Below are 27,696 nucleotides of genomic sequence, written 5' to 3' on the forward strand. Positions count from 1 at the left end.
TACCATGAGGTACAGTTGTAGACTTACAGATTTTTGTGCTTGGGTTTCAGTTATACAATGATCGAGTACCCATCCCCCCACCAGTTCCCATTCTCCACTCCCAATGCTCCCAATATCCCTCCCCCACCCATCCCCGCATCACACCACACACATGTGGCAGGGCATTCCCTTTTGTTCTCTCTCTCTCCTTTTGGGTGCTGTGATTTGCAAAAGAGGCATTGAGTGGCAATCATGTTTGGTCTATAGTCTACTTTCAGCATGCTTCTCGCATCCTGGGAGGATCCTCCCAACACCCTTTATTTGGTGCTCCCTTCTCTATCTGAGCTGCCTTTTGCCCTAGCATGTGCGGTGGGCCTCCAAGCCATGGAGTAAACCTCCTGGTACTTATTTCGGCTATTTTGGGGGGTTAGTCTCCATTTTATTACTTTATATTCCCCAGATTAATGCAGTCTTTCTGTGCCTTTCTCTCTTTCTGACTCATTTCACTTAGCATTATAGTTTCCATGTAGTACCACTTGTATATAAATTTCGTGACTTCATCTTGTCTAAGAGCTGCATAGTACTCCATTGTGTAGATGTACCAAAGCTTCTTCAACCAGTCATCTGTTCTTGGGCACTCGAGTTTTTTCCAGATTTTGGCTATTGTGAATAGTGCAGCAATGAACATAGAAGAACAGATGTCATTTGGACTGTACCTTTTTGCCTCTCCGGGATATATTCCCAGGAGTGGTATTTCTGGGTCAAATGGGAGCTCAATTTCTAATTTTTTGAGAATCGTCCATACTGTTTTCCAAAAGGGCTGAACCAGTCGGCATTCCCACCAGCAGTAAAGGAGAGTCCCTTTCTCGCCAAATCCATGCCAACAGCAGTCGTTTTTGTTCTTTTGGATGTGGGCCAGTCTCTGTAGTATGAGATGGTATCTCATTGTTGTTTTCATCTGCATCTCCCTGATGATTAGTGATGTAGAGCTTTTTCTGATGTGTCTTCTAGCCTTTTGGATTTTTTCTTTGGGAAAGTTTCTGTTCATTTTATCACCCCATTTTTTGATGTGGTTAGATGTTTATTTCTTGTAGAGTTCAACTAGTGCTTTGAAAATCCTTGGTATCAACCCCTCATCAAATGGGTATTGGGTAAATATCCTTTCCCATTCTGTAGATTGTCTTTGTATTCTGGTCACTGTATCTTTTGAGGTGCAGAAGGTTCTTAATTTAAGTTAGTCCTGTTTTTTTTTTTTATCTCTGTTTCCACTTAGTTGGTCTGTGGAGTGTTGTCTTTGAAGATTCTGTTAGCCTCAATATCGTGGAAGGTTTTGCTGACCTTGTCTTCAGTATACTTTATGGATTTTGGCCTGATGTTGAAATTTTTAATCCATTTTGATTTGACTTTTGTGCATGATGTTAGGTCGAGGTCTAAGCCCATTTTTTTGCATGTGGTTATCCAGTTATGCCATCAACATTTGTTGAAGAGACTTTCCTTGTTTCGCTTCACATTTCTTACTCCCTTGTCACAGATTAGATGTTCATACATTTGGGTTTGTGTGTACGAATATCCCACCCTGTTGCAGGGTCTGCGGACCTGCCTGTTCCAGTACCATGCTGTTTTAATTATAACCCCTTTGTAGTAGAGTTTGAGGTTGACGAGGGTAGTGCCTCCCCACATCTTTTTCCCAAGAATTGCTTTAGCTATTCATGAGCGGTTGTTGTTCCATATGAATTTGAGGAGTGCTTGATCTATTTCTTTGAAGAATTCCATGGGTATCCTTATACGAATCACATTGAATCTGTATAATGCTTTCGGGAGTATTGCCATTTTGATGATGTTAATTCTTTCTATCCATGAGCGGGGATATGTTTCCATTCCCTCTAGTCCTCTTTTATTTCATGGAGTAGCGTTTTGTCGTTTTCATTGTAGAGGTACTTTACCTCTTTAGTTAGGCTGATTCCAAGGTATTTTATTTTCTGGGCCACAATTGTGAACGGGATTATTTTTTTCGTGTCACTTTCCTCTCTCAGATTATTGCATATAGGAAGGCCATGGACTTTTGGGCATTGATTTTATAGCCTGCGACTTTACTATACAAGTCTGTTGTTTCTAGTAGTTTCTTGGTAGAGGATTTAGGATTCTCGAGATTTACTATCATATAATTTGCGAATAGTGAGAGCTTGATTTCTTCCTTTCTTACCTGGATGCCTTTAATGTCTTTTGCTTGCCTAATCACTATTGCAAGTACTTCCAGTATTATGTTAAACAGACGTGGTGATAGTGGGCATCCTTGTCTTGTCCCTGATCTTAGAGGAAAGGCCCTTAGTTTTTCCCCTTTGAGGATAATATTTTCATGGGTTTGTCTTAGATGGATTTGACTATATTGAGGAGAATTCCTTCAAAATCCATTTTGGTGAGAGTTTTCATCATAAATGGGTGCTGGATCTTGTCAAAAGCTTTCTCTTCGTCTATTGATATGATCATATGGTTTTTATCTTTACTTTTGTTGATATGGTGGATTATGTTGATTGATTTCTTAATGTTAAACCACATCCCCAGGATGCATCCCACTTGGTCATAGGGTATGATCTTTTTGATGAGTTGTTGGATCCTATTTGCTAATATTTTATTGAGGATCTTCACATCTGTGTTCATCGGGGATATTGGCCTACAATTTTCTTTGTTGGAATGTCTTTGTTTGATTTTGGTATTAGGGAGATATGTGCCTCATAGAAGCTGTTCGGGAGAGTTCCTGTTTTTTCAATTTCCTGGAAAAGCTTGAGGAGAACTGGCAAAAGGTCTTTAAATGTTTGGAAGAATTCCCTAGCGAATCCGTCTGGGCCTGGGCTTTTGTTTTTGAGAAGACTTTTGATAAAAATCACAGTTCTCCCGTTGTTCATCGATTTGCTCGAGCAGGCCCAGTAACGTCTCCATTGGAGACTTTTGTTGTTACTGTGTTTGGCATATTGAATACATCACGGGTAGCTTGCCAGGCTCTGCCATGCGGGCAAGATACTCTCGGTAGCTTGCCGGGCTTTCCGGGAGGGGCGGAGGAATCGAACTCGGGTCGGCCATCATGGCTGCTTGTAAGGCAAATGCCCTACTACTGTACTATCGCTCCAACCCAAGACTTTTGATTACTGCTTCAATTTCCTTGATATGAATGGGTCTATCCAGGTATCCCAAGTCTTCCTGGTTTAATCTTGGGAGATTATAGGAATTCAGGAATTTATCTATTTCTTCTAGGTTCTCTTGTTTCGTGGCATACAGACTCTCAAAGTAGCCTTTAACAATCTTTTGAATTTCATTGGTTTCTGTTGTGATGTCCCCTTTTCCACTTCTGATTCGATTTATTAGGGTTCTCTCTCTCTTTCTTTGTGAGTCTTGCTAGTGGTTTATCAATCTTATTTGTTTTCTCAAGGAACCATCTCTTGGTTTCATTGAACTTTCAGATTGATTTTTGGGTTTCCATGTCATTAATTTCTGCTCTTATGTTTTATTATTGCTTTCACAGCGGGTAGGGCGTTCGCCTTACAAGCGGCCAACATGGCCGACCCGAGTTCGATTCCTCCGCCCCTCTCGGAGAGCCCGGCAAGCTACCGAGAGTATTCGATATGCCAAACACAGTAACAACAAAGTCTCCAATGGAGACGTTACTGGGCCCGCTCGAGCAAATCGACGATCAACGGGAGGGCCTTTACCTTTACCTTTACCTTTCCTTTGGCCAGACTTGGGTTCCTTTTGTTGGTCTTTTTCTAATATCTTGCACTGTGGTTAGGTTAACCTTTCTTCTTTCCTTAGGAATGCTTGCAACACTAGAAATTTTCCTCTTAGCATGGCTTTTGCTGTATCCCATAGGTTCTCGTAGCTTGTGTCTTCATTCTCATTTGTTTCCAGGTATCTTTTGATTTTGTCTTTGATTTCCTTCCTGACCCACTAATTGTTCAACATTGAGTTGTTTAATTTCAAGGTGTTTGATTTGTTTCTTGATGTCTTTGTGTGATTCACTTCTATCTTGAGCGCATCGTGGTCTGAAAAGATTGTTGATACTACTTCTATCTTTCTGACTCTATTTTGTGTCCTAGCACGTGGTCTCTTTTGGAAAATGTTCCATGTACACTGGAGAAGAATGTGTATTCTTTCTTTTCGGGGTGTAAGGCCCTGTATAGGTCTATTAGCCCTTTCTCTTCTATTTCTTTCTTCAAAGCCAATGTTTCCTTGCTGAGTTTTGTTGTTGTTGATCTATCCAGAGGTGATAAGGCGATGTTGAAGTCTCCAACTACTATTGTGTTGCTAGCAAAGTCCTCCTTAAAATCTGTTAGCAGTTGTTTTATGTATTTATCTGGTCCCTCATTAGGTGCATATACATTTAAGAGTGTGATTTCTTCATGTTGTATTTCTTGATGAATAGAAAATGGCCTTTGCTGTTCCTTCTAATCTTTTTCATCCTGACATTTATGTACCTCAAAGTCTTTTACCAAGAATTTTGTACATTGAGGATTAGTTTTTAAATGGTAAGCAGAGTCTCCTGCCCCCACGCCTGTCTGTCCTCGCTGGGGCCCCTGAGACAGGGGCAGGTTGAGTTTCCTTCCCTGCCTTGAGCAGAGTTCCGGCAGCTGAAGACCTCCAGAACCAGCCACCACCATGCTGAGACCACTCTCCACACACATGAAGGTACTGACAGAGGAACAAAGGCATGCGGGTCCCAGGGCTGAGATCTCCAAGCCTGCTTGGATTGGGGCTGAGCATCCTCCACCCAGATCCTCCATCTTCCAGTAGGCAGTGGTCACACCCACCAACTGGCCCCCTGGCACCGTGTAATCCCATCAACGGCTAAGACCCAGAGACTATAAAACCCAGCTCCCGGAAGACATCTTTTTCTCTCATTCTTATTTTGGACAACTTGGCAGGCTACCGAATTAACCTGCCCACACGGCAGAGTCTGGCCAACTCCCCATGGCATGCCCAATCTGCCAAGTACCAGTAACAGTGATGGTTCTCATTCTCCTAAACCTGAAAGAGCCTTGAATATGGCACTTTTTAAAATATCAGTGTTAGGACGAAGGAGACATTACTGGTGCCTGCTCGAGGCAATTGACGAATAACAGGATGATCGTGATCGTGAAGCAGATATAACAAATATGTTGTAATATGTTATAAGCCAGTACATACGTGCCTTTAAAGTTCTTTATCTTCTCCTATTTAAAAAATAAATAAAAGTTTGACTGTGAGGATCGGAGTTTGGTTTAGGTCCTCTATTCTGACTGAGTAATGATACACTTTTTTCTAGAATTGAGATGTCCCCTTACTTTCTAAATATGTTATGTTTTTTATGTCTCGAGCACTCAGACATGACATATTTGGACCTAGTTATATAGTTTACATTTCTCTACAAGAGGGGACAATTTAGCAAAGGGATGTTCATCATATATATATATATATGTGTGTGTGTGTGTATACATATATATGTGTGTATGTATATAGATACATAATTTCACAAATATAGTACTTGTCGATAGACCTTTGATCTACTTCTGTGTTTCCTTCTTTTTGTCGACAGTTCCCATTCCAAGTGTAGCATTAGCTATAAATGTTCTCAGGCTGGCCCTCAAATAAATAACTCTTTCCTACTCTTTAGCATATCATACCCTGAGAAAAAGCATTTCTTGAAAGTCTGACTTTTGCAGACATTTAGCTGTGACTGCCTTCTGAACTTTGCATTCATATTCATTAATTATGTTCTTCCTCAAGTAGCTTGTAAATGTTGTCTTTGTAAGGGACAAAGATCAGCCCAGAGGTATTTTGATTCACTGGTTTATTGATCATAGCTAAGAATTCTTTTATTTGGAACTCTTCACTTAGAAAGTCAATTTGATAACCTTTGCCTGTTCATTTAGAAGTGTCAGTTATAAGTAGCCTTCCCAGTGAATAATGAAGGGCCGAAAGTTACTACTAAATTTAATTAAAATGTATTTATAAAACCAATGGAAAGCTAAGAATTAATTTGTTTTCTTATTGATTATTATATCAGTCACTAATTGCTAAGAAACTGACATTGTAGCAAGCAATAATACTCTTCAATTCCTTGGCTAATCATTAGATTTTTAGTATTCTTTAAAGTAATTACTCATTTGTTTCATAATTCACAATGTTCAGGTAAAATGGCTTGATATTTTGTGGAGAGAGTAATAAACTCAGGCGCACATTAACTTCCATATATGATTCTATCCTGTCAGTCTGTACTATTTTTTTCTCTTTTTTTTTTTTTATTAGTGAAACACCATGAGGTACAGTTATAGACTTACAAATTTTTGTGCTTGGGTTTCAGTTATACAATGATCAAGTATCCATCCCTCCACCAGCGCCCATCCTCTACCACTGCAGGTCCCAACATCCCTCCCACCCTCCCACCCCCCCATCCCCCCATCCCACCCTGCCTCTGTGGCAGGGCATTCCCTTTTGTTCTCTCTCTCTCCTTTTGGATCCTGTAGTTTGCAAGAGAGGCATTTAGTGGCAATCATGTTTGGTCTATAGTCTACTTTCAGCATGCTTCTCTATTTAAGTAATTTGTGGTTAAGGTTTTTATTTATGCTGAGTATTCATAGATGTTGGTGTGTCAGTTTTGCACAGATTAGTGTAAAAGTGTTGGATTATTGTGGTATAAAGTCTATAATGGTGGTGTGGAGGGACCCATTACTGAGTCTTTAACCCCAGGATGCTACTATGTTACAATATTTTCTTTCCATTGGAAGGAAGTAGGATGGACAGATTATGATCCTTACACTCAAGTAACACATTCCTATAGTTGTTTTTTTTTTTTTCGGTGCCCTCCAGTAGTGCTGAAGGAGAGTAGATGATAACTCTAAATTCCTAGCCAAAGATTCCTGCCTATGAGGATATAAAATAAAGGAAAAAATTATGATGGAATCTCAGCATAGAGAACTAATTGCTACCATAAGGGATATGGAAAAGGGTGCATGCCACTTTCTTGTAGTTTCTTTCTGATTTGATACCTGTAGGTAAGCAGCTTGAAGTGTAGGGTAGCACTCTAGCTTCTGTTCCTGTCCCTAAGAAATTTTGCTGTGAGCAGGGTTTTTGGCCAATGAGAAAGTTGAAAATTTCTAGCACCATGGAATGGACTCAGTAGTGCTGATAAAGCCTGGTAACCTTTCATTATATCTGACCACTTTTGGTCTCATAGAATCAAGTGTAAAATGGTTTTGTATAATTCAAGGTAGTGGTCATAATTTTAGGAGACCCCTACATAAGAATATCATCAGAACAGACATTGTTATTTTATCTTCCAACTGAGTTCCAAGAAAAAAAAATGCTACTTTACTGAAGGTTCCAGAGTTAGTTAATAATCAACAAAAATAATATTAATTTGGGGAGCTGGCGCCTTATCTTTGTATCTCTGATCTCTCTAGCCCTCTCTTACTCACTTTTTTAAAAAAAAATTTATTGAGCCATCATGAAACACAATTACAGAGCTTTCATGTTTGATATTCAGTGATACAATGTTAAATCACCCATCCCTCCACCAGTGCAACTTTCCACCATCAATAACCCTGTTATCCCCTCCATTTCCATCTCAGTTCTTACCCTGCCTCTACTTTTTGCTAAATCTTATGGAGAACTTTTATGGGGTTATTAATGAAATAATATCATAAGGACAAAGGAGGGTGACAGGATAAGGCATATTTTTTCTAGACTCTTTGAAAGAAGGGAAAGGTGCTGATTCATAGTTAAATTACTAAGGATGAAGATATAATAAAAATGGGTGACTCAAAACCTAGTGCAGCCATGGCAGGCAGTCTGTAGCGTAATGGGTAATGCTAATTATATTGTTTGTTTATTTAGCAGAGATGAACAGATAAAAATATTCATGCTATCTTGTAGAGTATAGGTTTCTTGAAAATACCAACTATATCCTTTTTATCTTTGTTGCCCTGAGTTTTTTTTTTAATTTTTATTTATTTATTTATTTATTTTTATTTATTTTGCTTTTTGGGTCATACCCAGCAATGCTTAGGGGTTACTCCTGGCTTTGCACTCAGGAATCACTCCTGGCGGTGCTTAGGGGACCATATGGGATGCCGGGGATCGAACCTGGGTCAGCCACGTGCAAGGCAATGTCCTACCCACTGTGCTATCACCCCGGCCCCTGCCTTGAGTTTTTAAAGGTCAAGAAAACTATTACAGTTGCTTCTTGTCCTAACTTAAGAGAAAGGTGGTAGGATATTTTTTTTCTCCTGTTCCATCTAGCCTAAAAAACTTTAATTTATGGATTCTCAAGTGATATTCAGACATGTTCCTTTCCCCTTTATTTAGTTGTCTGTTTTGATGCCAAGATAAACTTCGATGACAATGCAGAATTCCGGCAAAAGGACATATTTGCTATGGATGACAAATCAGAGAATGAACCAATTGAAAATGAAGCTGCCAGATATGACCTAAAATACATAGGACTGGATGGAAACATCGCTTGCTTTGGTAAGAAGTCATTTATATCAAAAGAGGGATTTACAAAATTTTTTGGTACTTAAGAGCTGGATCCCTCTCTCAAGAAATAGTATTTTCTAATCACAAGTAAGCATACGTTTGTTCAACCTAAAGGTCTCTGCAAAGAACTCATATTTCTTTCTAAAGTTCATTTTGTTCAGTGGTCTTGGATTTGAAATGGTCTCTCAACGCTGGCACTGTTGCTATTTTAGGTGTGATAAATATTTGTCATTGAGGAAAAGGGTTGCTGTCTTTTGGATTGTAAGATATTTAGCTGTGTCTTTTACCTTTAGGTCCCCTCTACCATTCTTCAGTAGTGACAAACAGAATGTTTCCAAACATTGTCAGATGTTTTCTGATAGACAAAACCACCACAGATAAGGGATGAAAGTTTATTTGGGTTTTTTTTCTGGGAAGTCAGGGGACACCCAGCAGTACTTGGGCTTACTCCTGGCTTTGTGCTTAGGGATCATTCCTGGCAGTGATCAAGGGACCATACTTTCTGCTGGGCATCAAATGAGTTGGGTGCTTGCAACCCAAGTTTGTTGGTCACCTTTCCTATTGTACTATCTCTTTGGCATAGCTGATATAATTTAAACTATATCAGGTAAACTTTGCTTAGCAATCAGCACCTTTACTACCTCTTGTCAAGTTAATATCTATAAACTATTAGGACATTGGATTTAACATAAAATTCTTTTCTCAGAGGATGTAAAAGAAAACACAAACTTTAATCATTATGCTCAAGAGACAGTTTGTTTTTTGAAAACAAAATTGTAAAATGTTTAATTTCACTTTTCTAGTTTATTAGTAAAACAATCACTACCATTTAAACTTGTGAAATGCCCATCCAACAACAGTAAGATTGGATTTGTTGGGGACTCAGTGATAGTACAGTGCTTGGTTTACATGCAGCCTACTGGGCAATCTTTGGCACCCTATATGGTCCGCCAAGCCCCTCCCGGAGTGATTTTGAGCACAGAGCAAGGGGTACATCCTGAGCATCAATGAGTGCTCCCCCAAACAAAACAAACTCAAAACGAATCACTAAGAATGGTCTATCGAGGCAATACAATTTCTGTTACCATCCACAGATTATAGTACTGGGACTTACATGTGTTGTTATTTCTAGCAGAACCAATCCATTGCACTGGAAACAGAGGTCTTAATCTTAATGAAATTAAAATAAAAAAGATTTATAGCACATTAAAACAACAATTTCATTATATTCAGAACTGAACATATACTTTCTCCAGTAGTTTTCTCCTCGATACAATAAAAGATAACATCCAATTACAAATGATATCAGAAACTCTTGCTTTATACTGGAACAATAACTGTAACGTATGAGATAGTTCACATCACTCTTATCTTGATAAGCTAATATAGCATTTATATTTGTAGGCATTTAGAAAGGGGAAAGATATATTGAAATGTCTAGAACAAATTAAATGCAGATTATTTGTACCTTCTGTAGCCGTGTGCATGTTTTGACCAAGCTAGCCTCAAAAGCTATAATTAATATATTTCCAGTTACTTTAAGATCCTATAGAAACCATTTTTTATTTCAGTTGCCCCTGAACTAATTAAATTATTCACAGTTCATAGCCTTGTCTGGGGAACTCAAGGATCAGAAAACTGAGGGGAACTTTACCTTGAGACTTGCTGCTGTGTTCTGGGATATTTTTCCCCTTTCTAACTCAAGGAAGGTAATTAAGCATTAGAAGCAAACAAATGCAATTAATCATTATAATAAGCTTGGAAAATAAGAATGTTTTATTTTATTTTATTTTTTTAAGAAAAGTTCGTAAGATATTTCCACTTTCTGATACTAGTTTCAATTATCAGATTTCTACTTTTTTTTAATTTGACAAATAAGTAGAGTGTAGAAATATTGTTTTGATGCTTTTAGTTTTTTCTTATGTTTCCTAATTTTATACATTAGTTAAACACGCGTGGTTGCACTTAGAGTAAAAATGTATGGAACCCTTTTGAAGTTGGGGCCCCTAAGGTTCAAACCCCAAGGAACCCCACATTCAAAGGAATGCATTCTAAACCAAAAAAATTTAAAAAGAATTTAGTACCTGACTCATTTCTATAAGTCTATTTTAAAAGAATGTATTTCATAGACCCCAGGCTATATTTTCATAGTCTTCCTCTGTCTTTCCCAAATTTCTTAAACTTTGTAACTTCCAGAACCTAAAACCTTTTCTTCTGCTCATTCAAAATATTTATTTACTTAACCTCCTCTCTCTTTCTGTTTCCCAGATTGATTTAACTTCTCAGTAAATCCATCTCCCCATTCCCAGGTATTTTCATTTATTCTTTGTGTGTTCTTTTCTGATTCTTAATTCTAAATGTCAGTGTAGTTATCTGTGTTAATGTACTAAACAGGACAGATATTGGCCTCATAGTGTGACAGAGTGCTTTTTTGGTAATACGGGGAGGAAATCAGGTTTTGCACCCTTTCATATTGATAAATTTACCCTGACTAGTGTGCCATTTGCATTTTGCAGTGAATGGTGCTGGTCTTGCTATGGCGACTTGCGACATCATTTTCCTGAATGGTGGGAAGCCAGCCAACTTCTTAGATCTTGGTGGTGGTGTAAAGGAGGCTCAAGTATATCAAGCATTCAAATTGCTCACCGCTGATCCAAAGGTAATCCCTGTCTTTTTAGGGAGATTGCATAATGTTCTAATTTTTCACTACCATGATCTGTCTCCTTGCTTCTAAGAGTTAGTAAAACCAGCAGACATACTTTCTAGCATAACTAATCCTGGGCAAAAGGCTTTAGAACAGTGTTCAGGGTGGTGGGAGAGAAGAAAAATGACACAGTGCATGAGACAGTGAAACACTGGTTAACCTGAACTGTTGTTTGGGTTATTTACACCTACATCATCAATCTTACTTAGAGACAACTCAGCTTCAGATTTCTTCCACAAAGACACTGTCAGAAGATTAGAGACAGAAAAAAATACTGTGATAAAACGTCATTTACAACTGGAAGATATTGACACCGCCTCTTACTGTTTAAAATTATCATCTTTGTTGCATGTGTTATAGTAACATAAAATATCATTTTCTAACTATGACTGTCATACCCCTGCTAGCTGCAAAAGTAGTTATTTATTAAATACTTAAGTTAAATACTCCTAAATTTCCATAATGTATTAAAATAATAATTAATAAAAAAGAGGAAAAAATAGTTTTAAATATGTTTTGTTTCCAATTTAGGTACTCAATTGTCCCTCATAATGAGGTTCAGGTGGAGGTACATTACTTGGAAAGGATGAAAAGTTTTTGAATGACATATATCATTTTGTTCTATCAGGTCTTTGAGATAATACCATAACTTCTAGATTTTAAAGTTAGAAAATTATTGTCTGAATATTTTTCATTTATCTAAATAGTCTGTTGTTTTCTGGTATCTGGACCTACTCAGATTTCTATGAGTAATCTGCATCGTTCCTAAAAATATTGTCAATAAAAATAATACCAAATTTATTTTTAAAGAAACATAGGCTGGGTTTATTTCTATCTAGAGAAGCCTATGTTCTCTCTTGAACACGTTTCTCTCTGCCTTTCTCTCGCCTCACATTTCTCTAAATTCCATTTTCCTTGGGTGGGGGGCTACACCCTTCAGTGCTCAGGGTTACTCCTGGCTCTGCATTCAAGAATTACTCCTGGCAGTACTCAGGTGAACATATGAGTAGCTGGAAATAAAACCCTGTCAACTGCATGCAAGGCAGAGACCCTACCTCTGATTTATGGCTCCAGCCCCATAGTTCTCTAAATTTCTTTCAATAACAACTATTTTGCTTCACTGGAAAAAAAGAGGCATTAAATCATAGTCTGAATGTAATCAGAATTTCCCAGGATTATTAAAGGTTCACATAACAAAATTTATCATGCATTTGTATGCTTGTCTATTTTTATTATGATTTAAATGACACTTTTTGTTAACCCTTCATTGAGATTCACAAAGTGAAAAAGTAAAGAATTATCTTGCTTTCCAGTTCTGTTCAAAAGTAGCAATATTACTGAAATCTAAAAAATCACCTAAGCCATAAAGCATTTGTTAATTTTTCAGTTCACGTGAACACTCCATTTCCATTGGCTAAATAATAGCATGATCAGTTAATTTAGCATTTATTTAATTTGTCCTTTTGTTTTGTATTTTTGCCCAAGAGAAGAATCATTTTCTTCCCATAAATTTTCAAACCAATAGAAATCTGTAAATGCCATAGAAAAAATGCATAACTTTTAAACTGCTTGAACCACAAAGTACCTAGTGAGAGGAGACTATAATAAAATACTCAGTTTTTATTATCAACTAAAATTCAGAGCTAAGAATAATAAGAGAGTCATCCAGGGATTAAATCTACCAGGATAATCATTGAACTTTCTTTGGACTATCTCTTCTTAGTGGCTGATCCTGAATTTTAATTTTGTAAAAGTGCAGCAAGGGAATGAAAAATCACTGGCAGGGCTATTTTTTAGAAAACAATCTCTTCAAAAATTTTGACTTTGCCCTATGGAGTATTTTTAAATGCTTGGAGTATTTAAAGTCTTTTAAGATTGGCTGTCAACTTTTGTAGATAAAGGTATGTGGGAGTTATTTTATTTTTCTTATGCTATATCAGGAAAATGAATGCATAGCAGATCTCACAGTACTTTTTCCAGATCTTGAAGTCTCAAAGCCAGTTAAAAGCTTAGAAATGTAATGGATATTTTCAATCTGGCAATGTTTCACAGATTTCAGAGAACAGAGGCTAAAATATCGTAGAGAGAAATTGATTTGATTTTGCAAGGAAACTGGTTGTAGTTTTGGCAGTAATTATTCCAAGAAGAACACCATCCAGCTATTCAGAAGTAGAAAGTCCCAAGAGTCCAAAGCTAATTATTTCAAAGTTATTGATTTTCTTGCTAGATATAAGGATAAGTCAGTTGAAAACTGAAACTCAAAATTATAAAAATCTGTTGTTAAGCTTAAGCCAACAATTCCTAACAACTCTTAGTTTGTCATATATAACCGCTAATTCTATTGATCAAATAATAAACATCAATCCAGAAAAATATTAGGATTGATATATTTTCCACTCACAATATCAACTTTAGTGATGAAACACATCTTTTCCTTCTCTTTCAGCATAAATCCTGATTTTCATTGGTACCTAAAATGAGTGCCTTTATTACTCATGCAACTCTAATTTGATTTTAATAGGAGTACTTCTGCCAGACTGTCCCAGAGTCTTTAAGATATCTGACTTAATAAAACAGATTTACATCAAGTGTATTCCCAAAATTCATATGTTAAGATTCAGTCTCTTTGTGTGGTAGTATTAGGAGCCTTTGAGATATGCTAAGACATTAAGCACATTTGGTAGATAAGTATATTAGGAAAGTAAAACCCTCATCAATGGAATTAGTGACTTTACAAGAGAGACCCCAGAGAACTTACTTTCTCACAGATGACCACTGGCTTTGGTCAGGTTCCCAAACTGAATTTGCTAGTGCTTCCATCAGGGGTGTAACGGTAGAAGGAACAGTAATGGATCAAGTTTGTTGTTTAACCCAGTTTGTTGTTCTGCCTTTTCTCTACCCCCCGTGGCCCCTTTTCTACAGTTTTCTCCCTGTGACCCTCCTGCACTACCAGTTGACCTGCACTACCAGTTGACCCCATAGTCTTTTTGCCATCTTAGGCTCCCGGTTTATGTGATTTTCACCTGTGGCTTTCTTGGAATATTCTGGCACACTTTATAGAGCAGACATAAAGTCAGTGGCCTCTGGTTGAGAAATGTTGGTTTAAACCAAGCTCTATGGTAGTTAGTTAACGCCACCTGAAAGTCTAAAACAACAGCCAAGAAACTTACTTCTATCCTTTTTTTTTTAAATCTCACTTTATTTCAAAGAGTGACTGCTCCCCTAATTTCAAATATTTTCTTTTTTCCTGAGCTTCACATACACAGCAGTGCGATGTATACTCTCTTATACTCATATATATTGTTGGTTCGGTCATTTTTCTAGTTTTCACTTTTCTATTTATTGTGCACCTCTACCAGAATTTCTCATCTCTTTTTGTTGATGGGCATTTGTATTACTGTTTGACTGTTATGGATATTAATATTATGGACAGTCTCACACACACATCCTTTGACTCAGTGTTTCTCAATATTCTGGGGCTCGGCACAGATGAAATCTGCCTATTTCAAAGCCACAGAAATAAAATTGCATGCCATATTTTCAGCATCAGATTTATACAAATACCTTGTTTCAAAATGTTTTAGAATATATATATATATATATATATATATATATATATATTCTATATATATATTTCGTCGTTAAAGAAACAAACAGCACCCGGCCCAGACAAGGTCAGACCTGAACACCTGAAGAACCTGCCGTCAGTACTCATCAATACACTGGCTCGGCTCTTCACTCGCTACCTGTCTGAATGCAAGGTTCCGTCCCAATGGAAAACCAGCAGGACCGTTCAAGAAGGGAGACATCCATGACATTGGCAACTATCGCCCGATCTGCCTATTGTCTGTCATCTACAAGTTGTTCACTCGAGTCATCCTGAATAGGATTGGCAGAACACTAGATGAAGGACAACCATGCGAGCAAGCAGGGTTCCGCAAAGGATTCAGCACCATCGACCATATCCACACAATAACCAAGCCCATTGAGGTTTCTCGGGAGTTCAAGGTGCCGCTCTGCTTAACGTTCATTGATTTAAAGAAGGCCTTTGATTCTGTTGAGACGGAAGCGGTCATTGAAGCCCTAGCCAATCAGGGCATTCAAGCCCAATACATCAGGATCCTCCGTGAGCTGTATTGCGGATTCACTACCAGGATCTCACCATTCTACAAAGAAGTGATCGTTGATGTCAAGAGAGGGGTGCGGCAGGGTGATACCATTTCACCGAAACTCTTCAGTGCCACCCTCGAGAACATCATGCGACGACTGGAATGGGAAGGAATGGGAGTGAAGATAGATGGTCGGCAACTACACCACCTCCACTTTGCTGATGACATTGTTTTAATAACACCAAACATCAGCCAAGCGGCACAAATGCTGGCCGACTTTGACCGTGAGTGTGGAAAGGTAGGACTACAGCTGAATCTTACGAAGACAATGTTTATGAGAAACAGCCTTGTTCCTGACGCCCCATTCGCTCTCAATGGAACGACCATCTCCGAATGCAACAGCTATGTGTACCTAGGTCGAGAGGTCAACATGACAAATGACCTGGCACCCGAGCTGCGCAGGAGGAAGAGAGCGGCTTGGAACGCCTTCAAGAACGTCGAAGAAATAGCTAAGAGGACGAAGAACCTCCGGCTCCGGGCACATCTCTTTGATTCCACTGTTCTTCCTGCATTAACATATGCCTCAGAGACCTGGGCCCTACGCAAACAAGATGAGAACGCCATTCAGGTCTCCCAAAGAAGAATAGAAAGAGCTATGCTTGGAATATCACGTTTCACTCAATTGAGAGAAAGAATCCGGAGTTCTGACATCCGTCGACGATCAAGGATCAGGGACGCTGTCTCATTTGCCAAGGTGTCGAAAATCAGATGGGCTGGTCACGTAATGAGATTTAAAGACGACCGTTGGACTAGAGCTGTTACTGATTGGATTCCACGGGATGTCAAGAGACCGCGTGGCCGCCCACCTACCAGATGGTCAGACTTCTTCGTCAAGATCATGAACGATCGGTTTGAGGCCCTTCATGTTCCCGGAGCGAACAGATGCCATTGGGCTACACTAGCACGCGACAGGGACAAATGGAGACGTTACTGGCGCCCGCTCGAGCAAATCGACGACTAACGGAAGTTAAGTGATTAAGTGATATATATATATATCACTGTCCTCCCATTGTTCATCGATTTGCTTGAGCGGGCCCAGTAACGTCTCCATCGTGAGACTTGTTACTGGGTTTGGCATATTGAATGTGTCACGGGGAGCTTGCTAGGCTTTGCTATGCAGGTGAGATACTCTTAGTAGCTTGCCGGGCTTTCTGAGAGGGATAGAGGAATCGAAGCTGGCTATATATATATATATATATATATATATATATATATGATGAAATAAATTTTGTTTCATGTCTGATATAAGCATGTATAAAGATAAAATATTGATTTATAAATACTCTATGTGATGATTAACCTATTTGATCATATGTGTATACAAATATATATATATATATATATATATATTCCATACCTTTATCCATTAATTTATTTGCTGAAATAACTTATCTGCGAGGGTATCATTTTATTTTGGTTAGTTGAATTTTTATAGGATTGATTTTCAGATTTGATGACCCATACATTATACAACATAAACATAATTTTTGAAATGACTCTGTATACACTAATCCCTATCCTTATAGACCTATTTGAAACCAGATTTTACTCCCATATAAAGTTGAATAGAGTAAAACTCCAGTCAGCCATTCTTTTTATTTATTTGTTTTTTGGACCATACTCAGTTATGCTAAATGCTTAACTCCTGTTGGGACTTTGGTGACCATGGGTTCCAACTGTGATTGGACATGTGCATGGCAAAACCTTTAACTACTGTACTACCTCTCCAGTTCCTGAAATTAGCCATTTCTCATGGTAGTAGCCTACCCAGTAATCTAGTCTGAGAAGAATAACGTGGTTGTGTGCATAGGAACATGTAAACTGTATTTGCTTTGCCTTCCACTTTAAGTATCTACCATGTCTAAGAAAACAATAGGAAAATGCCTCAGGTTCCATTCTCTTCCAGGTTTATTGTGGTAGAAACCATAAGAACTACAAGGATTTGTGAATGTTGATAATTACATTTATTTTACTGATAATCAATTGATCAAATTTTCCAGAATGTCTGGTTTTGCATATCCAGCTTATACTCATTCCGTTTTACCTGCCAATACTTCTCCGTAAGTCCAAGACCTTCCCCTTTCTCAGTCGGTTCTGTATTTTCCATGTCTAGTGTGTCTAATAGCTACCACATTTCAAAGTATCCCTAATGGGATACTGTAACTCTATTTTCATGCTCCTTACTGACAAACCTAAAAATAAACAAAATTTGTTCTCAAAATTGAGATATTAATGTGACTTTTTTGTTTCATGGTAAATAATATAAAGAACTGCATAGACTTAGGGATATTTTACTAAATTTTATCATTAATCTGTGCATATTCAGTAATTGATATTGAATCTTAGATGGAGAAGCTTTTGTAGAGTGTTAAAAAATACTACAAATCAAATTAAAATGTTACATAGGTTGGAAGAAATATAATTATTTTGTTGTTAGTCTTTAAAAATACACTCTTCTAATTATTGCATTAAAAAAAGAATTGAAATTCAGTAATTAGAAAATCATGCATTTTCTGAAGTGATCAAGTAATGTATAAGAGTAATATCAGGTTCAGGTACCTTTGAACCTTTAGAATGATCTTCCTGTGGTAGATAGTCGAATTTTAATATATTAACTTTATTAGTAAGATTGTTAATTATTTTCCAGGAATGTTTTTAAAGTATTGAAGGGATTTTTTTCACATTTTCCTCCTTTTTTATGGAATCACTGTGAGAAACTAACAAAATTGTCAATGTTCTAGCACCATCCTTTTACCAGTGTATGTGTGTACATTGTCCACCACCAATGTCCCAGTTTCCTTCCCCTACCCCCTCATCAGCCTGTCTATAGGGCAGGCATTTTTTCCTCTTTTTCTCTGTCCTGCTCATTTTCTCTCTTTCCTTTTGGGCATTATGATTTGCAATGCAAGTATTGAAAGGTTGTCATGTGTGTCCCTTTAGCTGCTTTCAACACCCACTTCTTGTCCAGAGGTTTCACTTTCTTCTTGAGCCAATAGCCTAATTTTTAGAAAGGTTAATTTCTCAGTGAACTCGGTCCCAATATGATGGGGTCTGGTCAGAGGCATGGTGGAAATTTGGGAGTGTGGAATCGAGTGACTGCCAGGGCTCCGTTTGGGTGGGCACTGGGCTCATCTCCCTACTCTAGGATGCCCCGAACATTAAGCCATAAGTGAGTAATTTTGATGACTGGTTGATCCCTTTCAAAATTTATTTATGGGTCTCTGGAGCAGACCTGATAGATGAGATTATGCAGATTTTTAACCTAATATACATTTGAAATATTCTTAGTACAGCTGATTCATCTTTGTGGATTCATGTATGCAAAATTACCTGTGATTAAAAATCTATCTTTTACCCCCAGAATACTTGTATTCCTCTTATGCTCATTTGCAGAAGTGTGCAAAGTAAAGAAAAAGTTGAGTAATTGGATGTGGCTGCCTGCAGCAAAGGTGAAAAAATCCAACGTTCTTTGTAAATTTATCTCTCATATTGCAATGTCATATTTGCTACAAATTTGGCACTATACTTTTTTACATTTCATTTCTTGGATTGTAACTGCTGTGTAAAATGACTTACACGCATCATGCTAAATGGTTGGGTAATATGATGTGCTTTAGAGAAAAAAAATACTTGTTAAATAAGCTTTGTTCAGGCATAAGTTTTAGTTGAATTGGGCATGCTTTCAGTATTGGTCAGCAATATGCATTGGTATCCTTGTACAGAACATCACACACAAAAATAAAATCTGTATGTTGGGGGGCAGAGCCATAGTATAGCGGATCAAGTTCTTGCCTTGCACACACCTTGCCCGGGCCCGATCCCTAGCACTACATGGGGTGCCTAGAACCCCACTAGGAGTGAGTGCAGAGTGAGAAGTAAACCCTGAGTACTACCAGATTGTGGCTCTGATACCTGCGCCACCAGAAAAAGTTTCATGCTGATGAGTGAAAATCTTACATCCAGAAACTTTCAGGAATCTAATTCTATATTTTCTCTGGAAGCACTGATTTAATGCTAATTTTTTTAAATGTAGCTTTGTAGAGCATAACTATTCTGGGTAATAAAAGTCACATTTATAACGTTTTGCACAATTGTGGACCGCTCTTCAGAGATTATACACTAGAGGAAGACTATTGTCTTTTGAGAAAGAACATTCAGAAACCTTTATTAGGAATGTAAAAATTTCTATTCCATTTCACAATTTGCATTTATGTATTTCCTCAAGAGGGATATTTTCTTTATGAGAACCTTCTGAATGTGTCAGAATGTGCATTATAGAGTCTTTTTTATACATATAGATTAAATAAATGAGTTTGTCACTTTTCCATTAAGAATCATTTTCAAATACATTTATGTTGCTTCACTTTATGCTTACTAAATGTTTTCTTTAAATTAAAAAAATTGGGATTTTTTTTGCTTTTATAAGTTTGCATTCATTTGTAAAGTATGTGGTTTACAAAATTTATTCTAAACTTTCTTGCTATAAGATAACTCCTGCAACTTCTAGCATTATTCATGCATATTCTCTTTTCTTTGAGGAAGTGAGGATTGAGACCCCAACTGTTCTCAAGGCTAATTCCTGCCTCAGTGCTCAAGGATCATTCCTAGTAATGCCAGGGGTATGTGACCATCCATGTGCCAGGCAAGCTCCTGAACACCAAGGCTCTCTCTCACCAAAATTTATGGATATTTTTAATAAGGCTAAAGTTATATTATTCTTTCTTTTTTGAACCTTTAAAAACAAAATCCCGGCATATTATGATAAACATCTTCCTATTTTGTTAACTTGTTTCTCTGAGTATCATCAATTTTATTAGCAGGATAAATAATGGGCAACGTTTTAAATATGTATTGCATCTAAAAGGTTATTTTAATAAAATTAGTTATTTCAAACCTCTTTCAAAAGGTACGGGGATTTTATAAATCTTTGTAGTTTTGCTAAAGCACAGTATTATATAGTTTATATACAAATTTAATAGTAACAAGTATGAACAGCTCTGTGATGCATATCAGATATTTATACCCATTTACAAAAGATATAATTTACAACAAAGCTAGATTCCTGGAGAATTTTGTGCATTAAATAGTTGATGGATTAGTAATTTGTGTTTTTTTAATTATCTAAGAATAATTGGTTAACCATTTATTAATATTTGATAGTCATTTTGAGTTTCCTGGACCCTGAAATAACTAGGATTTCCACAAGTGGCTAAATGTTCTTTCTTAGTGTTCAGACCATATTTTTCTGGGATCATCTTACATGCATTTTAGTGAGGTGAGATCATTCAGAACAGGGTTTGGGGAGTCATATGAGGTGCTGTGTTGCTAACCAGAGTCAAAGACTTGCAAGGAAAGTGCCTTCTTTCTTGTCCCCGTTCACAATCTTTACTGCACTTTCAAGCTTCTAAAATAAACTACTAAAACAGGTATTGTTTTTCTCTCTTAGTTTTAATCCATGTCAGTTTAGTGATAGGTTGGCCTCATCTCGTTTACTTTCTTAAAATAATCTATAATTTGGATTCCTCAATTACTCCAAATACTCTTTGTTTTCTCCCCACGTATTCCTTTTTTGCTTTGTTTTTATTTTATTTGTTTGTTTTGGGCCACACGTGGTGCCTCTTGGGAGTTACTCCTGGCTGTGTACTCAGGAATTACTCCTGGTGATGCTCTTGGAACCATAGGGTACTGGGAATTGAACCCCACTCAGCTGGACGCAAGGCATGTGCAACTGTACTATCTCTCCAGCACCACTATTTGCTTTTTTTCATAAGGTTTTCACTCATTTCACATTTAATATAATCTCTCTTCATTTGCTTCACATTAAGTATAATCTTTCATTGAGGTTTTTTTTCAGCTCATTTATGAGTTTACCTATTATTTTATAATTTCCAGACATTCTAGTGGTACAAAGGCAAAGTCCTTTCTCCAAAAATACCTCTTCTGACCAAGTTAGTATAAAACAATAGTCTACATTTTTGTAATTTGCTGCAAGCCCGAACTTTCTCAATCAGAAAAAAAAACTAACAGTTAAACTTATATTTCTGGGGCTGGAACGATAGTACAGCGGGGAAGGCATTTGCCTTGCATGCAGCCGACGCAGGTTCGATCCCTGGCATCCCATATGGTTCCCCAAGCAATGCCAGGTGTGATTCTTGAGTGCAGAGCCAGGAGTAACCCCTGAGTACCGTTGGGTTTGACCCCCAAAAATAAATAAATAAATAAAATTATATTTCCCGAGCTAGATACTGGTGCCATGTGTCTGGCAAAACTCTATTAGATGGGACATCCTAATAGGAAACAGTCCGAAGCTAGACTTGATCTCCAGGATCAAATGAACAAGGGAAGGAAGGAGCTCTTTGTGAAGACTGGGATGAGATCTTGGCTCACAAACAGACACAGCTGCAGACAGGGAGATTTGTGAGAGTGAGGAGGATGTCCTTCCTGAAAGCTACATGCTAATATGAGACAAAGAGAGTATAAGCAATTCTCAGACAGCATTTATGGAATTCTAACTACAAGAAAGTAGCGCCATAGTTCACACGCTATAGTTCAGAAGTCAAATCCTGTTTACTTAAATAATTTCATAAGCAGAAATTGATTTCTAGGGAGACTGGACTATGGGAAAGTAAAAAGGCAAACACTCGACCATGGTACAAATCACAGATAGCAGCAGCAATAAAGTTGTCAAACTCATTCCACAACAAGAATGACTTCATTGGGTTAGATGTGGGGGAAATGTCTCTGTGTGTTGATACGTATGTGTATATGTATATATAGCATTTTTCTTGATCTAGAGGGTAGAGTACTAAGTGATAGTCTTTTTTTTTTCTAGGAGGTGTTGTTTTCACAGAGAATATTTTTAAAAGGTCTGTAAACAAATATAAAATAAATACCTAGGAGTAGCAAGATAGTACAGTGAATAAGACACTTCCTTGCACACAGGTGATCCCGGGTTCTATTCCTGGAATCACAAGCCCCACCAGGAGTGATCCTTGAGTGTGGAGCCAGTGATCCCTGAGTGTGGAGTGAGCCCTGGCTGTGCTCAGCCAAATCCAAAAGGGAAAACAAAAATATGAATTTATAATATGATAGTGGTCATCCTGGTTAGGTGGGAAAAAATGATAGGTGGAAGGAGACTTTGAGTGCTAGGTTTTAAAATAATAATTTTTGACAGTGTTTTTCAGACTTTGCAGATAAGTTTGCCTGAAAAATAAATTCTCATAGTGTTAAATGATTCAAAGTTCACGATTGTAGGCGTTGATATGAGTGCTGCCAGTGAGGGTTTCTCCTGCTTGTAGCTGCCTCCCATCCTATCCTTTCTTTACTCACATTTTACCAAAGTCTTCTTGCTGTATTATGAAACTTACAAAATATCAAATAAGTATTGGCAGCTGAAATAGTTTGCACTGCAACTCTTCCCTAGTTTCGGAACTGCTTCCTTGCAATTAGAGATCCTTTATAAACATCCATGGTATTTTATATACATATCTGAACCCTCTCCTGGGAGTGCTCTTTCGCCACCTTTGGGGCTCATGCAAAACAGAGCACTTGCAGCAGACGTATTAGTTAGCATTCCCAAAGGGCAGCTGACTCAAATCCGAGTTAATTATTTTTCTTCCAGCTTATCTATGAGTTCTTTCATTAATCGTTATCTGTAAGCATTCTGGACACATTCCTTTTTCTTAGTTAGAACTCCGGTAGAGTATTTTTGAGCAAGCGTTTTGGTGTCTGCTCTAATATTCTGATGAGCACAAAAATAGTGAAAAGAAAGCCCATTTAAATCTTTAACCCTTGGCCCACCTAAATTTCACTTGTTTGTTTATTTCAAGTAGTATGCTTCTCTGGGAGGCCTTGTAGAACCAACAGTGTTGGCATTTTGGTTGCAGGTGTGTAGTGAAGTAACCAACTCATACTGTATTTTCTGTATATAATGTGACTACTGATAATATTTTATACATGGAGATTTCTTTCTGTTGCATTGTAGCACTGTCCTTCTGTTGTTCATCAATTTGCTCAAGTGGGCACCGGTAATGTCTTCATTGTGAGACTTGTTACCTGTTTTTTGCATATTGAATACAGCTTTCCAGGCTCTACCATGTGGATCGGATACTCTCGGTAGCTTGCTGGGCTCTCCAAGAGGGACTGAGGAATCGAACCAGGGTCGGCCACTTGCAAGACAAACACCCTACCCGCTGTAAGATGAACTAATTGGCAATCTAAATGCCAACAGGGCAGATCAAGTTTCAAAGAGGAGGTATTTGGTACTTGAGAAATGTGAGAACAAAAATTACAGAAGCACGAAAGAAAACCAGGTTTCAGTATTTCTATAACACACAAAGTTAAATTAAGTAAAGAAGTTGCCACCAGTTCATCAAATAACAGAAGTTATTACAGAAGTTATTGTAGATAAGATAGAAGAAATTAGGATCCCACAATCAGCTTCCTCTTCCTAGTTTCCTTCCCCTAGTGAATGAAGTCAAGTGTTCCTGTACCAGCTAGCTTTCAGCAAATCTTGCCCACCTGCATTAGTTAAGTTCTACGCTGATTAAGAGAATAGAAAACCATCCAGTATTCAATGGCAGTGATATCGGTGACTGTCATTATCTATTTTTGGTCATTGTAGCCATGTTGTTAAAGCAGAAGAAAATTTCCTATCTTTTCTAAATTGAGCTAAGACTCAGTATCTGTAACATCATCATCTGTAACAGTTCAGTATCTTGATTCACAGAGTCTAGTCTATAAAGCCTTACGGGGACAGTGGGGGAAAAAGGAATTAGAGCTACAGACAGCAATACCCAGGGCTTACTGCCAGCTTATTTTCCTGGAGTCTATTCCAGACATGCATGTGGGGCCAGGGGGTGCTATGGATTGAACCCAGGGCTCTCACATGCCAACTTGCACTCCAGTACTTGACCTGCTCCCTGCCTATCTATGGAAACTCACTGCTAAAAATAAGGGCTGTGAACTGTCATTGTGAGTTCAAGTTTTGGTCTGATACAAATGTAGACTCTTACCCTTACTCTAGACACAACAAATCTGAATTTGTCTCTACACAAGATCTCCAGATGATTCCTGTGCGCATCAGAGTTTTAGAACAGGAGTGGGAGAACACTAATTCATAGTCAAATCCTACCCAACACCTGCTTTTGTGAATAATATTTTATTCGAAGAGAGCTTTGTTCATTTCTTTTTCTCAGTGACTCAAGTAGGTGTGTCAGAGATCTAGCCCACCCAGCTCTGCAGAGTATGGTGCTAAGGGTATGGTATTCGCTAAAGCCCGTTAGCATGGAGGTGCTGGTCTATGAGCCTGTCTTTGTTCCGTGAGAGGTTTAGAATAGGGATGTAAAACCTGCTTCCCTGTGGCATGACGTGCAATTGGAGGATATATTTTCACGCAGTTCATGTGACAGTGTTTGAAATAACCGGCAGGGAAGTTTTAAACATTTGCTCTTCACCAGTGTGTAAAACCCTTGTATATACTATAAGTACATAATGTATGTATTTTTAAAAATATCACTGTATCACTGTCATCTCGTTAATCGTCGAATTACTTGAGCAGGCGCCAGTAACGTGTGTATTCTTCCCAGCACTGACATTTTAGCAGCCTCTTCTTACTCATCTTTTCCCAACGATTAGAGGCTGTTTCAGGGTCAGAGGAATGAGACCTATTTGTCATTACTGTATCTGACATATTGAATACTCCATGGGGAGCTTGCCAGGCTCTGCCCGTCCTGTGGGATACTCTTGGTAGCTTGCCGGGCTCTCCAGGAGGCATAATTTAAAAATATCTCCACATATAATATATAAAATATTACTGCTCTGGCACATCTTGATTTTAAAGTGTACTTTGTTATATGGCTGGAGCGATAGCACAGCGGGTAGGGCATTTGCCTTGCATGCGGCTGACCCGGGTTCCATTCCTCCATCCCTTTCGGAGAGCCCAGCAAGCTACAGAGAGTATCCCACCCTCATGGCAGAGCCTGGCAAACTCCCCCCCCCCCCCCCCCGCATATTTGATATGCTAAAAACAGTAACAAGTCTCACAATAGAGACATTACTAGTGCCTTCGAGCAAATTAATGAACAATGGGAGGACAGTCCTACAGTGCTACTTTGTTATAAACTTATCTTTTGTTCTTGGCTCACATGCTTTTTCCAGATTTACTTAGTTTGGAGGAACCTTTTCCATTCCTTTGATCTTGGTGATACCGTCAAATGTGCTTCTTTCTTTCCTTCTCTAGTACTACTTGCCTGTAGCTCTGCAACCCTTTTCCCTGCACCTGGGCACTTGCTTTATCGCATCTCTAACACCATATTGTTCTCAGAGGTGGACTCTGGATACAGTCACTCAATCCAATCTAAGACTTATCCAAGTCTTGCCTCCTGAAGCTCCTGAAAATGGCCACTTGTCTCTGGGGTCATGAATGAAAACAGTGAGGACAAGGAAACTGATTCCCTTCTACTTGGAAGAACCAAGAGCAAACGTGTGAGACTGTCTCTCATGCACAGGCTCTTATAGGCTGGAATTTCTGTAACTCACTGCTTCTCAGTGGTTGATCCAGCAGGATTCAAGGATTGGTATCACTTAAACCTACTTAGGAATGAAAATGCTTAAGCTTCACCTTAGTCCTACTGAATCAAAAACTCTGGCCTGAGTTCCTAGCAGTCTGTGCCCCTTTTGTGAGCCTTGAATGTGTTTAACTTTGGAATGACCGCTATAGCTCTGGGGCTTCTCTTCAATTCTGTAACTTCGTTGGCAGCCGTCCCATCCCTCTGCCAATTCTGTTCTTTTTTATCTATTAACTTAGAATTTATTTTCTGTTGTTGTCCACATGGAAAACCCTTCCTAGTATTATTTCTATGTACTTGTTTCACCAAGAATGAGAATTTCCCCTGTCGTACTCTTCTGTGCGTTTGCAGACTTAACTCTGTAAACACCTTTTTTTTTTCCTTCCTTACCTGTAGTGCTGTGTATCCCCCCTGTGATATACTCTTACAGTCCCTAGTTTCTCTGTCAAAATCTCTCCCTCAAATGCAGAAGTATTTCATTATTCCAAAGCAATGTTTTGTTTGGTTTTTTTAGTCAAATTTAAACATGATCTTCTAGTTAACAAGTAAAATTCATCATTTGGATTTGTATTATGCCTTTCTTCTGAAGATCACCACTCATGGAGAACTTTTATTTCCCTTCTTTCTGAAAGTAGAATAGAAAAATAAGTTGTGTAATTTTCAGGTAACTTTCTATAAACTTTATGAAATTACCTCATCTTGAGCTGGTCATTGAGTTAGATCTAATTCATTTTTCTCCCGATTAAGTTCCTATCAGCTGCTTCTTTTCACAAGAGATTTCTTTCCTATTATTGTTCTCCCAGCATTTAATCTCTCTTGGTACTTTTCTTCCCTCTCTTGATTTGTAAGTGTTTTGCTGTGATTCAGTCTCCTGTCTATTCTTGTTACAAAGTACAATCTTCATTTGTTATCTGGATTCCTTGAGCTATTTGAGGGAAAGGGAAGTGGTGAGATCTTTCATTGTTTGACAAATGTCATGATAATAGAGTGTTTTAAGACAGAAATGTTGAATCAACTTTTATATTTGGTCAATAAAATTTACTTATAATGAATGGGACCTAAGACCTTTACTGAAATTTTATTTTATTTATATGAAGTGTGAAAAAAATGACTGCTATTCTAAAAATATAGTTTAATGTTTCTTTATCTTGATGACTCTTTGTCCAAGATCCTTTTATAGATTATTTGATGGTCAGAGACATCAGTATGTAACTTTCTCTATTTGAGATCTTTCAAATCATCTTTATGTCATCCACTGTCATATAAGTGGGATTTTTCTATTTTTCTTCTAGTTCATAAGTTCAACATCAAGTTAACACTTCATCATTGTTTCTTCCACCTCTGGGTTTGTATCATGTTATTGAGTATTCTTGGCTACATAGGAAGTGGACCAGATATAAAATGGTATGAGTTTGTTTCTGTTATAGTCCCTGTGGGCTGGAGCGATAGCACAGCGGGTAGGGCGTTCGCCTTACAAGCGGCCAACATGGCCGACCCGAGTTCGATTCCTCCACCCCTCTCGGAGAGCCCGGCAAGCTACTGAGAGTATTGGATATGCCAGACACAGTAACAACAAAGTCTCCAATGGAGACGTTACTGGGCCCGCTCGAGCAAATCGACGATTAACGGGAGGGTCTTTACCTTTTACCTTTTATAGTCCCTGTATGCCACTATCTGGTTCTCATGTGTGTCATAAGTTGTAGTACAGCAGAACATAAGGCATTGAAGATGTTTTGTTTTTGTTTTGTTTTTTTCACACCTGCAATGCCCA

General features: G+C 38.1%; 1 protein-coding gene across 1 annotated transcript in view; it reads left to right on the forward strand.

The window, feature by feature from the left end:
- SUCLG2 (succinate-CoA ligase GDP-forming subunit beta) overlaps positions 1-27,696 on the forward strand; it is a 369,070-nt gene that overhangs the window by 220,010 nt on the left and 121,364 nt on the right. Inside the window, exons 8-9 of the mRNA XM_056125636.1 lie at positions 8,314-8,475; positions 11,001-11,143. Of these exons, the coding sequence (XP_055981611.1) occupies positions 8,314-8,475; positions 11,001-11,143 (305 nt within the window). The remainder of the gene's footprint in view (positions 1-8,313; positions 8,476-11,000; positions 11,144-27,696) is intronic.

Source organism: Sorex fumeus, unplaced genomic scaffold (genome assembly GCF_029834395.1).
Source record: "Sorex fumeus unplaced genomic scaffold, SorFum_2.1 ptg000056l, whole genome shotgun sequence".
NCBI lineage: Eukaryota > Metazoa > Chordata > Mammalia > Eulipotyphla > Soricidae > Sorex > Sorex fumeus.